At 42.0% G+C, this 13,497-nt stretch overlaps 2 protein-coding genes across 2 annotated transcripts; both read left to right on the top strand.

Moving 5' to 3' along the window:
* The first annotated feature begins 1,691 nt into the window (after positions 1-1,691).
* On the top strand, positions 1,692-3,871 carry LOC104450750 (glycine-rich cell wall structural protein 1). Its single transcript, XM_010065431.3, has 3 exons — positions 1,692-1,920; positions 3,251-3,425; positions 3,586-3,871. The coding sequence occupies exons 1-3, from the start codon at positions 1,749-1,751 to the stop codon at positions 3,677-3,679; spliced, it is 441 nt and encodes a 146-aa protein (XP_010063733.2). The 5' UTR covers positions 1,692-1,748; the 3' UTR covers positions 3,680-3,871.
* Positions 3,872-4,510: 639 nt separating this feature from the next.
* Positions 4,511-6,774, top strand: LOC104450748 (chlorophyll a-b binding protein CP26, chloroplastic). The gene is made up of 6 exons (XM_010065430.3): positions 4,511-4,779; positions 4,914-4,998; positions 5,204-5,254; positions 5,360-5,480; positions 5,587-5,721; positions 6,342-6,774. The coding sequence occupies exons 1-6, from the start codon at positions 4,584-4,586 to the stop codon at positions 6,600-6,602; spliced, it is 849 nt and encodes a 282-aa protein (XP_010063732.2). The 5' UTR covers positions 4,511-4,583; the 3' UTR covers positions 6,603-6,774.
* Positions 6,775-13,497: the final 6,723 nt, after the last annotated feature.

Raw genomic sequence — 13,497 nt, 5'->3', positions numbered from 1 at the left:
TGAAGATATGGAAAATCAACTTTTGGAAAATATTTTCCTCCAAATAAACACACATGGCTCTGTTCCGTTTTGCTGAAAATGTGGTGTTTCTAAAATATATTTTCTAAGAAGTCATTTATTAAGAAAATAACAATATTTTTCCATGTTTGCTAAAACCTATAAATGAAAAATAAAATATTTTCCGTCAATTGGTAAAAAATTTGATTTTATTTTCCTCTATTCACTTCTTTTAATAAATTTTTTATTTTATTTTATTTTCAAAAGTCAAAATTTTAATTTCTTTTCTTTTCTCTTTTCCTTCTTCTTCGGTCAATCGCCAGCCACGATCATGGCCGACAATCGACCAAAGAAGAAGGGAAATATTTTTTTTTTCTAAAACCCATTTTTAAAAAAGAAAAAAATTAAAGAAAGACGTGTTTAGTTAAAAAAAAAAAAAAGTATTTGGTGTAGAGGTGAAAGAAAGAGGAGCCGAAAATACTTGCTCGGTAAAAATATGACTTTCACCTATTTAGTTTTCCGAAAATGACTGGACAACCAAAACCATTTTCCCGTTAACAACAACGACAACGCGTTCACGGGCAAGCACCTTGTCGTCTCGAGGATCGACTTCAGGTTGGACTCCTCGCTCATCCTCTCCTAATGTTGGCCAACACCACCGGAGGCGCCAGCTCCGGTGCTGTAAACCGATACCGTGGAGAGGACGACACAGGTCTCAAGTCGAGATTCACAAAAAGGCTTTCTGTTAGGTCAGGGAGTTGCAAGCCGCATTGTTGACTCGCAACCTCATGGAGTTCTGGAGCTGGACGCAAAGGGATCCGAGCTCTCAGAACTGGTATTTGAGGTGAGAGAGCTTGTCGTACGAAACGACGCGGCTGCAGGAGCAGCGAACCAAAGCCGACTAACTCGATCTGAGCAGTTTGATGCTGAAGCTTTTTAAGATCCTCTACAAAGCATGAACACAGCTCCCCTTGGTGGAGCCGCCGCAGTCGAAGTAGTCGACGGGGAGGGAGATGGTGTCGAGTAGAGAATGAGGGTTTTGAGGTTGGCGATCTTGGAGATGATTAGAGGTGTGCAAAATGAACCATCCGAATTGAGAATCACTTGGACCGGACCAAATTAGATCGATCAGTTTGGTCCAGTTCCCAAGAATGTTGGTCTGGTTTACAATTCCTAAAATGTGAAACTAATATCCAAGCAATCCATTTTTCGATTCTAAGGGGAGATCGGACTGGACAGACTAAATATACTTTTTTTATTTTATTATTTCTTGAAAAATTAGTAAAATGTAAATCAAACTTTATCTTGGCCCAATTCCAAGTGATGGGAAAAAATGTAATGAGAAAAAAGTAGTAACAAAAATAAAAGTGATCGTTTCTATTGAATGATTTGATTCTCGATCCTAAGGCAAATCGGTCCGATTTCTGGCTATCGGACTAAGAATCGACCACCCCTAGAAATGATAAATAGGAGGAGAGCATTAGAAGTGAATCGGGTCCAATGACTTACAAGATAAATTAATTTTTTTTTTTAATGTAAGATCGAAAAATGAGATCCAAACATTAAAAAGCATTTTCGATTATTTATTTAAAAAAAACAGATTATGAATTTTTTCCCCAAGCAAACGCATCATTAATTAAATAAAAATTAAAAATCAGACAGGCCCTCTTGACTAGCACTCTAGAAGTCGCGCGGAGAGAGTTCGCTTGCTTTGGCTGCACTCCGAAAAAGCCGAAAATTCTGCGAAGAGCATGAACGGCGGGAGGAGCGGAGCGAGGGGAGGAGGAGGAGGAGACGACGGCGACGACCGGGGGCTCCTGTGGAAGCTCCCGGCGGTCCGATCGAAGCAGCTCGGCAAGCTGGGCCCCGCCTTCGGCGTCGGCGCCGGCTGCGGCCTCGGCGCTGGCCTCGGCCTCATGGGCGGTAAGATTCCACCCTCCCTCTCCCTGGATTCTCCGGCGATTATTTAGGGTTTTTTTTTTCTTCTTTACGAGTAGCAAGAGACGAGCTCTGAGTCGAACGGCCTTCATCGCTTGGGGCCGTCTCTCTTCTCTTCCTTGAAATTCCCGAATTCTAGAACTCGTGATTCCAGGCTAGCCGTCGCTTTTGTGTTTAGAGTTCTGCACGGACGTCAGGTTTTAGATGCGTACTCTATTTCGCTTGAGTGTCAGAGGTTCAAGCTGCTTGTGGTTGTCGAGTTTTAGCGCTCGTGTCGGCGAAGTGGGATAGAGGGCAGGGGTAGGGAAAGCGGCTGAATCATGGCTTTCTTCCTCTTTCGATGCGAAAAGGGAGCGAGCGGCACGGAAGTTGGTCCATTTCAGCTGTATAGTTCTCTACTTCGGAGGCGAAGCGTTCGCCGAGTTAACAATTTCCTTTAGGGTAGCTTCGCAGCTCTTGGATGAATCTGGATGCTTCCACCTTGGTGGTCCATCCTGTTGTTGTATGAGAGTGAGTAGTCTTCTCGCGACCGGGGCGTTGGACTGGTTCTGATATGAAAACGAGACCTTGTCTGTGGATTGCTTGCTCTTCCTCTTGAGTTATCTTCAAGATTTACCTAGATGTTGCCGCGCCGTCACAGTTTCACTCGTCTTGAAAGTTAATTTATTTGGGAAATGGCATATAGCCGCTAATGTTGAGTGTGTCAGTATTGCCTCTTCTATTTGGTGCAATAACCAAATTGAATGTGGTTGAAGATATGTTGCTTGGTTGGAGGCAGGGGACATGAAGCACCTGAGATCTCATGGTAGAGAAGCAAGCTTTTAACTCCGGGCTTATATTTTCTGTTCATCTCCTTCTTCACTTTAATGTATCAGAAGTTGAATATTTCCGCAAAACAAATCTCCTGCTTCAGGCTTCAATAGATTGCAATCTACATGTGAGTTTCGCAGCTTACAAGTAGAGAATGATCTTGTTATGTGCTTGATGTCTTGCTCTCACCTCTTTCCACAGGGGGTGCAAGGGAGATGACATGATTTATTTGGTTAGGTCTTTACTTTTCAGCTAGAAGGGGCCATCTTTCTCTGCAAGATGATTCAATTGGTTTAATTATTTTAGTGTAAAGTATGAACATTCATTGAGATTTTGTTGTGTGTGGTTATCTCTTTTAGCATATTAATGATGCGCAAGTGTGTGCTTTACCCTGCAACTTTTCGTACGCACAGACCAGGTTTGTAAGTTCTGTGCTGTCAACCTGATGTTTAAGAGCTATTTTAATGCTTGGAGTTGTAATAGTGAGTTCTTTGGCACATTGTAGGGCTAGGCTTTGGTCCTGGAATTCCTGGTTTGCAGCTTGGCTTTGGGATAGGGGCCGGATGTGGTGTTGGTGTGGGATTTGGTTATGGCGTTGGAAGGGGGATCGCCCATGATGATACTCGTAGATACTCGAATGTGGGGAATCTCTTTAATGGTTCAGGAAGTCTTCCTACTCAGTAAGTATCCTCTAGTTACATCCTCTGTTTCCTTTGAATTGACAATTAGCCGAATCCATGATGGGTGAGTCACTAGTTTGGGGAGAAGTGGAGTAACGTATACTTAACATAGGAAGGATTTTCAGGATACTTGGTTTTTGACATCTCTTGGCTTTCCCAGGGATGAAATTGGTGCACTTGTTGATGATCTGGTAATCAACACGAAGAAGCTCATCAGTGCAACTTCAAGAGAAATTGACAAGTGGAGGAGATGATTTCAGTTACTTAAGTTGATGCAGACAAATGGGGATATAGTTGTATAGCATCCATATGTTCTAACCGAATTATGTTTCAGTTTGAAGTTGTTGAATCCATGAATGCGGAATACATTGTATTGATTATATTTATCATTGAGCTGCGTATGCAGCATTCCAGGACCACTTGAAATTGCAGTTCTTCTATTTAAATTTTTCCTCTCCTGGTGGTTACTTGACCATATGTCATTGGCATAGATTTTGGTTGTTCTTAAGACACGACCATAGCATCAGTGAGATGAATTTATGTCTGAGTCTGGCAGTGGTCATTCATTAGTATTAATTTTCAGAATTGTTTTCAAATGATGAAATGATATTCGAAACTCCTAAGTATTCGAGAGCAACATTCTGTGATATGCTTGAAATCGCACCTTATAATTCTGCTTTAATCCTTTTATCATAAGAGATTCGCCACCCCTATTATTGGTGATATTAATATGGTTTGAAAAGACGTAAGAATCGGCTCTAAATTGACTATTTTTAATGAAGTTTCTTCTGGAGCAAATTTATAGTCTTTCTCCAAGTACGGAGCGAGGATTTTGATTCCTCCTTGGTTGTAGCCAGAACGAGAGAACAGAGAAGGATTAGACACGTTATCCAAAACGGACCAATGCATTCATTCATCTGTTTGCCACGTAAGCCCATCATCCGCCACGTCACTCCAGGCGACCTATGGTACGACTGGATTGGATTGCGCATCTTCAATTCACCGTGCAGCCAATCAAAGGCGCAGGATTAGCAATCCAATGTGGCACGTCCACATCCACCAGACCACCCGTTATATTCTCTCCCTTTCCTCCAACTCCTCTCATTACACACAGATTCAATCTTTCCCCTCCAACACCACCCATCCCAGCACCGTGCAATGGCTTCCCTCGGAGTCTCCGAGATGCTGGGCAACCCCCTCAACTTCAGCAGCGCAGCCAGGTCGGCCCCGACCGCCTCCAGCCCCGCCACTTTCAAGACCGTGGCCCTTTTCTCCAGGAAGAAGCCTGCCCCGCCTGCCAAGGCCAAGCCCGTTGCCGTCTCTCCAGCCGACGAGGAGCTCGCCAAGTGGTATGGTGAGTGACCAATCACTTAAGAGTTAGTGTCCAAATCTTCTGCTGGTCGTTGTAAAAGCTATGCTTTGCATGGAGTATTTTTAGGAGCTTTCGGGAGTGGTCGTCATTTGGATTTGTGGGCGTGTGGTTTTCAGGTCCCGACAGGAGGATCTTCTTGCCTGATGGTCTCTTGGACCGGTCCGAGATCCCTGAGTACTTGACCGGAGAGGTGCCCGGAGAGTAAGTTCCTTCCTCTCCTCCCTCTGGTAGCGGTAATATCATTGAGATCTGTTGCAATTGAAATTAGTGGGATAGACTCAGCTAGCATAAAATCTTCCCGGGTAACTGTACATGGCAAGGCGCACCACTAGGGTTAGCAGTAAGTGCAATTCTTAGATTCATCCCGATATGATTGTGGTGCTAATTCTGGAGCATGTTCATGCAGCTATGGTTATGATCCTTTTGGCCTCAGCAAGAAGCCAGAAAACTTCAGCAAGTGAGTTGGCCTGCCATTTTATTTTCTTGTCACTCTCCCTTTTCTCTTGGTGAAGATATATTCAGAATGAATCGGCATCTCAAATCGATGAGATTTTGGCTGCAGATACCAGGCCTATGAGTTGATCCATGCTAGATGGGCCATGCTCGGAGCTGCCGGATTCATTATCCCTGAGGCCTTCAACAAATTTGGCGCCAACTGTGGCCCCGAAGCTGTCTGGTTCAAGGTTCGCATCTCCAGTTGTTTGTTTTGTTCCAAAATTGGTGTAGAATTTCGCAGTTCTGTGTTTCCCTTGACATTTATCTGATACCATATTCTGGCTGTTGATACAGACCGGAGCCCTACTCTTGGACGGGAACACATTGAACTACTTTGGCAAGAACATTCCCATCAATCTAATTTTTGCTGTCATTGCTGAGGTTGTTCTTGTTGGTGGTGCCGAGTACTACAGAATTATCAATGGCTTGGTAGGTCAAATGTTATTATGCCAATTATCTGACTTAAACATGCTATATGTGTTTTATAAACTGTAATTGAGTAGGGAAATCGAATCTCACTTTGATGACTGCTTTAGTGTCTTGAGTCAGAGATATCTCCTGCCAAGTGTAAATATGTCGAACACCCGCCCTGTCGATTGTAAGAGTAGCCACAGGCAGGGAGACAATGCCTTGGACTAGCTAAGTTGGATTTAGATCAGCAGTCTTGAGTCTTGACCAGTGAATTTAGGCATAGAGTTCGCATTCATATAAGGCCTTTGACATTGCGTTGAATGGTGTGCAATGATATGTTAGAGTGCATTAACCTTGCCACATAGTGTCCAAAGCTTTGTTGTTGTTGTATTTGCGGTGGTGCTAATCTGACCCTGGTTAAATCATATTCTCACATGATTTCATTCTTAAACATCACAAGCTTTCAAGTTTTCAAATATAGAAAGTAGACCACTTTTTGCTATCAGTAGATTGAAAAATCCATCAATATTGCACTGTGAATCCGTTGTGTTTACATTACAAGTCCTGCAGCACATACACCCCGTTTGGTCCTTAACATCTCATTTCTTCTGCTAATTGTCTCTCTGTTCTCTTGTTAGGATTTGGAGGACAAGCTCCACCCTGGTGGTCCATTTGACCCATTGGGTCTCGCTAAGGACCCAGACCAGGCTGCCATCCTCAAGGTGAAGGAGATAAAAAACGGCCGCCTCGCCATGTTCGCCATGCTCGGTTTCTTCTTGCAAGCCTACGTTACTGGGGAGGGACCTGTCGAGAATCTTGCGAAGCACCTCAGTGATCCGTTTGGAAACAACTTGCTCACTGTGATTGCAGGAACAGCGGAAAGAACTCCTACCCTGTGATTGTAGTCCTTGAGACAATCCTCTTGAATATGGGAATGAGTTGTACATCTCTTTCAGACAGTTTGAGGCATCAATCAGAATTTCCACTTGAAACTTTCTCTCTTGTGATCTACATAGAGGGCTTGATCGAGTTGGCCATAAAGGCTGTAACATCTTGAACATTCTTTTGTCATGTGCAAAATCTTATTCATCACCACTAATGCACAATTATTCGTCACTAGTATTGTCACGACCTGATTGAACTTTGAACTTTGAAGTACTCATCGCCCATATAACCAAGATAGCTTAGACTAAGTAACTCTCTCTGTAGTTGCTACAAATCAAGATGACGACCTAGATTTTATGCCTGTCTGCTACGGATGACCTTGAATCTCAACGGTCAACAACCTTTGACCTCAGACCAGAGGTCAAAGGCGCGATTCTAAGACGGTAACCTGGGAGGGCCGCGACCCCTAATCTAGAGCTTGATGCAGACGCATGACACGTACACACACAGAGAGGATGCAGCACGGAGGCAGCACGTCATTGGCGGCTAGAAGCGGCGAGCTAGCAATTGCAGGAGGCATGGACCTGGCCTTGGTGTGGTAAGTAAACGGATGGCGGCGATAGCTCTAAGGAAAACATGAATAAACACTCAGAAACAGAACTGCATCGTTCAAAAGTTACAATATATAGAAGATCCTCTTTTAAAAGGGTTTGATCTATCAAGAATACTCCGCGTGAATAGAACATTCATAAACTAAGGCTCTGTCCGTTTCACTGAAAATAACTTTCAAAAAAACCTTTTTCAACTTTTTCTGATATTCATTTCACATAAAATGAATTAATCGGGGGAAATACCTTTCATTAATTAGACACATAAATTATCCGATCACTTGGGGTTCATCCGCAATCCATCACTCTCAACAGTTATGATTGAGCTGGTTAACGCCGTGTCAGCTCTAAAGATGAGTATGATGGAGTTGGACGATCATGCGCATGACTGGGCCTGCTGTCTTTGAAGAGAAATTACTTTGGAGTTTTCGGCTTTGAGCCTTTCAAAATCCGAGTTCAACTCAGATCTTCAAACGTATAGAAACATTCAACACTTGAAGAGATCTTCAGAACGTTGTAAAGATCTCCATGGAACACCAAGCGGTACGTGTCAGCATATCATTACAAGGACAATCAAGATGTAATTATAACAATTACTAATGACTCAATATAACTTCACACGTTTCTTCGACCTTCAACATTAATGACCGATCAAATGGATGTATTCATGGGCGCTCTCACTGTTGGAGCAGTTTTATGGTTGAATTAATTAATGTGTTAATGGATGCAGATACAACAATTTTGCATCAGTTTTATGACACATATATGGACGAATTAATGTATGGATACGAATTCCTTCATCTTTAGCAACTTTTACTCGCATTAAGGGAAATGTTAATGACGAATCTTCCAAAGACTATGAGCAACAATTCTAAGATGAGCTTCAAATTATGAAAATGATTATCTTCTCAGTCTTCTTTAATTTGTGGCACATAAGGTCATTCAGAAATTAGAATTCCTCTTCAAAAAAAAAACACTCCTCCAAATATGTTGATTTCTAGAAGTGTTTGACAGAGTCCTATTTGTATAATGTCAATACAAACGAGTTTAAAGTGTTGTATCTTGGAAGACATACTTTGTGAAATTGTTTAACACGCCTTAAAGAGATTCGGCTAGCTGTATTTCACCTCCTTTTTAACTTGCTATAAATTTTATTACACTCAAACAAGTTTGTCTTTTGGGTTGTGATTTAGTATCTTTATATATAAAGATTATACAAACATTGGCTTTATCATTATTATATTATTGTTACTATTTTTTTAGATTTATTATTTTTCTAGTTCCAACAAGTAGTATCACGTATTTGTCCTCCAATACGTGAATATGATCTTTTCTCCCAAAATATGAAAATTATATTATTTTTTTTCAACACAAGAGAACTTTATCGTGCCGAGAATTTCCGTAACACAGCACAATTTGAATCCTACTGAGAGGTCCACTGGGGTGACGCATGGCCTTAGTGGCAAGCAAGTGCAGCAGTCGAGGGAGCTTGCTCCGGAAGACGCAAAGCCCTTCGTTATCACTGGACTTCGAGTTTGGGACATCTAGAGTGCCAAAATTTGGCACGGAGGGACACTTAAGTGCTTAAATTTCGGAAAGGTACACTTAAGTGTTAATTTCGAAGTAAAATGGATCACTTAAGTGCCACTCCGACCAAATTACTGACGTGGCAATTTTCCGGCGAGTTTGATGCAAAATGACGTCGTTTTGTACACTAACGCGGCGACAAATTGCAAAAACGACGTTGTTTTGTGTTTGATGTGTAAATAATTAATATACAAATTAATTTAATTTAATTTAAACTTAATTTTATTTAAAATATTCTAAACAAATTTAAAGGGGGGTGAGGGGAGGCGAGGGCGAGTCCTCGCCACCGCCGAGAAGGGCCGGAACGGAGGGGGAGGGTCGGCGGGGTTGCCCGGCCCGGTCGACCGGCGGCGAGGGCCACGAGCCCTTGTCGTCGTAGTGAGGGCCGTGACCCTCGTCCTAGATTTGGGGCGGGTTCACGGCCCTCACCGCCATTGCCAAGAAGGGCCGGTGATGGTGGGGGAGCATCGGTCGGGGTCGTCGGGCCCCGGCCGGGGGTTGGCAACGACGGCCAACCGAAACGAGGGCCTGCGAGCCAGAGTCGACCGGCGAGGGCGCGACCCTCACCCAGATCTAGGTGAGGGCTCGCAGACCCTCACTGCCTCCCCGCCGTCACTGGGAAGGGCTGGCGACGGTGGGGGGAGCATCAGCCGAGGTCGCCGGGCCTTAACCAGGGGTCGGCGATGCCAGCTACCCTGGCCGACCCTCCCCACTCCGTCGCCGGCCCTTCCCAGTGGCGGTGGCGGCGAGGGCTTAACCCTCGGCCACCCCTTCGACCCCCATTTTTTCAATAATTTAAAAAAAAAAAAATTTAAAATTTTTAGTTTTTAATTTTTAGAATCTTTTAAATACAATTAATTTTAAACTTAATTAAATTAATTTTTATATTAATTATTGTTGACACCTAATTTTGGAAAAATAAAATTGCATTTTGAACAAATAAAAGGAAGAAAAAATAAAAAATGGGGAAGATTTATTTGATTGATTATGCATGGAAGTTTGAAATTCGATGAGTATTGATTTTGATAAATGTAGAAACAATTGAAAAAACGGCAAACAAAGGGCAAGAATTTTGCAAAATGGAAGAAATCGAGCGAGAATCGGCGATTGCGAAATCATGCTCACGATTTCGATTTTGATTTAATGCGACAGAAAATGGAAACTCGGAAAATACCATACAAAGTGGCCGTCTGGAATCACTATAAAAGAGAGCTACATTTTTCGTGACTGGGGGAGCGAATTCAGAAAAATCTTCAGAGAGGTGATTTTCGAAAAATGGAGAGAGAAATTTGAGAAGAAAATTCGTGCAAAAAAGGCCTTCGTCCATCTTGGTCAGAGAAAGCATTTCTCTTTTCTTTCTCTGACCAAAAAAGGGAAAAGTCAAGAAAAGTGCAGAAAGAAAAAGCGTGAGAAAGAGTGAAAGAAAAAAGGAGACAAGCCTTTTCCGTCCATTTGAAGTAATCATTCTCTTATCCTTCTGACAAGCTGCAGAAGGAAGAAAAGGAAGATTGCGGCAGGAAAAGTCACAATAGAGAGAGAGAAAGTTAAAAAAAAAAAAAAAAAGAGGAAAAGGGGAGGGTCTTCTTCAACAATTCTTCGACCGGCGCTCCAGCTTTTTGCAACTCCCGTCCGTCACCGCCTGCACATCCCGCGAGCACTACAGCACCACCTCCGAGCCTCCTTCCGGTGAACCCAGCGACCTCCGCGCACCAGCACCCGCAAGCCTCGCCGCGCAGCAACCTGTGACCCGCACCAACTCGCGCACACCACCCGACGACCCATCGCGACCTGCTGCTGCCCAGCTGACACCGGAGTTCCGAAGCCTGCCGCTCACGATCTCACCGCATCAGCAGCACCGGACGCCAGGCGCCCCGACGACCGCGCTCTCGCCCTCGCCGACGCCGCGCCGCTGCAACACCCCCCGCTCCGCCCGCGACGCCGCCCGTCGATCTCCGAGCTCCGCCGCGCCTCCGCACCGCCACCTCGCTGGTTCGCTCGCCTCCGCCACGCCGCGCCTCGTCCGCGCCTACGACGTCCGCAGCTCCGCCGCCGCGCCTCAGTCCGTGCCCCGTCGCCGCGACCTTCCTCTGCCCGCGAAGTTGCAGCCGCTACCAAGCCGAGATCCAGACAACGGAGCTCCCCTGTCGCCGCCTAGCTTTGCCGGAGCTCCGACCGCGACGCCCCTGCCGGACCTCCGATTAGCCACCCTTGGCCGGGTCCCACGGCTGTCAAGCCCATTTTTAAAAAATAAAAGAAGAAAAAAAGAAAAGAAAACACATTAGGTAGTTTTCTTTAGTTTACTTTATTTATTTTATTTTACTTTATCTTGTGTTTTTTTTAGTATAATTAGTCTTTATTATATGATTGGAAATTCCAACATATCACCCGATTCGCAACCGCGCAAGGATTTTTTATTTCATCTATAAGGCCTTAGATGAAATAATTAATTAAGCGGGAATAAAATTGATATTTTGATCTTTAAGGCTTAAGATCAATTTATCATCTTTATCAGCAAAATGTTATCTCTTGATATGAATGATGTGTGATATCCTTGTTTTGGCTGGTCATGATCGCTTTGTTTATCTTGAAATGTGTTTGGGTTATAATTTAGGGTTTACACATTTAGAATAGGAATCTTATTTCGAATTTTAAAATCAAAAATCAAAAAAGTCAAATCAATCAATTTAGGTTGTTAGATTTTTAATTTGGATTGCATGTTTAATTATTTGGCAATTATTAATTTCGAAAATTAATTAAAAAAAACAATAAAAAATCATCATGCATATGTCATGTAGAATTAGTGCATATTTTGTACGTCATTGCATATTAGGGTTAAATTGCACTTAGTTTAATTCTAGATAATATCTTTCTTAATTTATTATGAGTTTAGATATTTTGCATTTTAGGATTATCTAGGTTAAGATAATATTTTAGTTTAAATTAGGATTTGGCTTAATCTAATTCCTAATGCAAATTAAATAGAATCTTAATCTAGTTAAATAAATTTTCACATTTTTCCTAATTCCGAATTTTCATGAAAAAAATACAAAAAAATGTCTTAGAATAAATTAGTTCTATTCCCTAGGATAGATTGCATTTTAGGAAAAACGAAAAATATCATTGCGTATCATTAAAAGTAGATTCATGCAATGCATGTCATTTAGATATTGTTATTAGGTCCATTTAATTAGAAATTGCATGACATTAGAATTAGGTCATTTAGTTAATACTGCATTGCATATTGCATGATTTTATTTAAGTTAAAAAAAAAAGAAATTGCGTGTTAATTAGAAACCATATCCAGGATTGTTGATGTGGTTTTTTAACTTAACATTGCAGATGCTTTCGTTACTTTGAGGTAAGTTTTTGCAATTTATTTATTGTTTATCTGGGTGTTAAATTGGTGGATTACGCATCCGCATGATCACCTCATATGTTAGGAAAATAGATTTAAAATCAATTTTAGCTGCCGCAAAAACATTTTTGAAAATAAAAGAATGGTACCGAAAGGGCATTAGAGAAATCTAATGTAACCAAGTCCCCGTACCCATAGTCTCTGGTTCGTAGGAGTAAAGTGAAACTCCGTTACTTTACTTGGGTTTCTAATCGACCCACCAAAAATAGATTAGTGACTCTGATTAAAAAATCAATTGCATGTTAAGAACTTGAACTTAAGTCGCGAATTGGTATGGGCTTGGGAGAACCCGAATTAAGTCTAGGCTTAATAATCCATTAGCCAAATTTTAGGTGGTTCACCCGAAATTTTTACACATCATACACAAAACGATATCTCTTTTGCAATTTGTTATCACGTTAGCATACAAAACGACGCCGTTTTTTACCTAACTCATCGGAAAATTGCTACGTCAGTAATTTGGTCGAATTTTGCCCGAATTTTGGCTGGAGTGGTATTTAAGTGATCCATTTTACTCCGATTTTGGTACTTAAGTGACATTTTCAAAGTTTTGGCACTTAAGTGTCCCTCTATGTCAAGTTTTGGCACTTGGGTTGTTCTTCTGTCTCGGACTTCCATCGATGTCCACGAATGGCTTCCGTTTTCTCATCCAAACCGGTCTCTCCACACTCGCACGTTGTCCACGATTGCTTTGAGCGAGCCTTGAATGCTCTTCGGTATTATTTTCTTCTCTCCTTTGCCTTTCGACCGCTCGATCGTTTATGTTCGATGATCTTGGTGTGTCGGATTCCAACAACTGTTCATTTCCCATCAATGCGAGTGACGTCTCTCGCTTTCTAACTCGTTTCGTTTTCGGCGGAAATTTGGATGCTCGACAGGAGACTAGGCGTCTAGATGCTTGGCATTTGGAGTTGGCACGTGCCTTGCTTCCATAGGGTTATTAACTTATTATAGCTCTACACCGTTTGTTTTTCGGTTTCTACTTCTTAGAAATTATAATTAGTTCGATGTTAATGGAATACCACATAGAGAGCTGAAACCGTACTGGTTTGTTGTGTGGTCTAATTTCACATTTTGCATGAATGGTACGTTCTCGTGCACCTATGAAAATAGTTGAGCCAAATATTCAAATAATCAATATCTATTTCTTTATTATGCGACAAATATTTTCTCATTTTTTAATATTTGGATCATTGAGAAAAATGAGTCAACAAAATTATATTTTCCTAGGCAACAAAAAACCTATGTTTATATTCTGAAAAATGGTTTCCTCTTTAAAAAATCAATAAGTACTTTTTA

This window comes from Eucalyptus grandis, chromosome 6 (assembly GCF_016545825.1).
Source record: "Eucalyptus grandis isolate ANBG69807.140 chromosome 6, ASM1654582v1, whole genome shotgun sequence".
Lineage (NCBI taxonomy): Eukaryota > Viridiplantae > Streptophyta > Magnoliopsida > Myrtales > Myrtaceae > Eucalyptus > Eucalyptus grandis.
This window is presented reverse-complemented; position numbering and strand designations above follow the sequence as displayed.

Bases quoted from the DNA above. Each gene is read 5' to 3' on its own strand.
- LOC104450750 (XM_010065431.3), top strand. From the start codon at position 1,749: ATGAACGGCGGGAGGAGCGGAGCGAGGGGAGGAGGAGGAGGAGACGAC. The intron at 1,921-3,250 runs GTAAGATTCCAC...GGCACATTGTAG, and splicing joins TGGCCTCGGCCTCATGGGCG to GGCTAGGCTTTGGTCCTGGA. The intron at 3,426-3,585 runs GTAAGTATCCTC...TGGCTTTCCCAG, and splicing joins TCAGGAAGTCTTCCTACTCA to GGATGAAATTGGTGCACTTG.
- LOC104450748 (XM_010065430.3), top strand. From the start codon at position 4,584: ATGGCTTCCCTCGGAGTCTCCGAGATGCTGGGCAACCCCCTCAACTTC. The intron at 4,780-4,913 runs GTGAGTGACCAA...TGTGGTTTTCAG, and splicing joins GGAGCTCGCCAAGTGGTATG to GTCCCGACAGGAGGATCTTC. The intron at 5,722-6,341 runs GTAGGTCAAATG...TTCTCTTGTTAG, and splicing joins ACAGAATTATCAATGGCTTG to GATTTGGAGGACAAGCTCCA.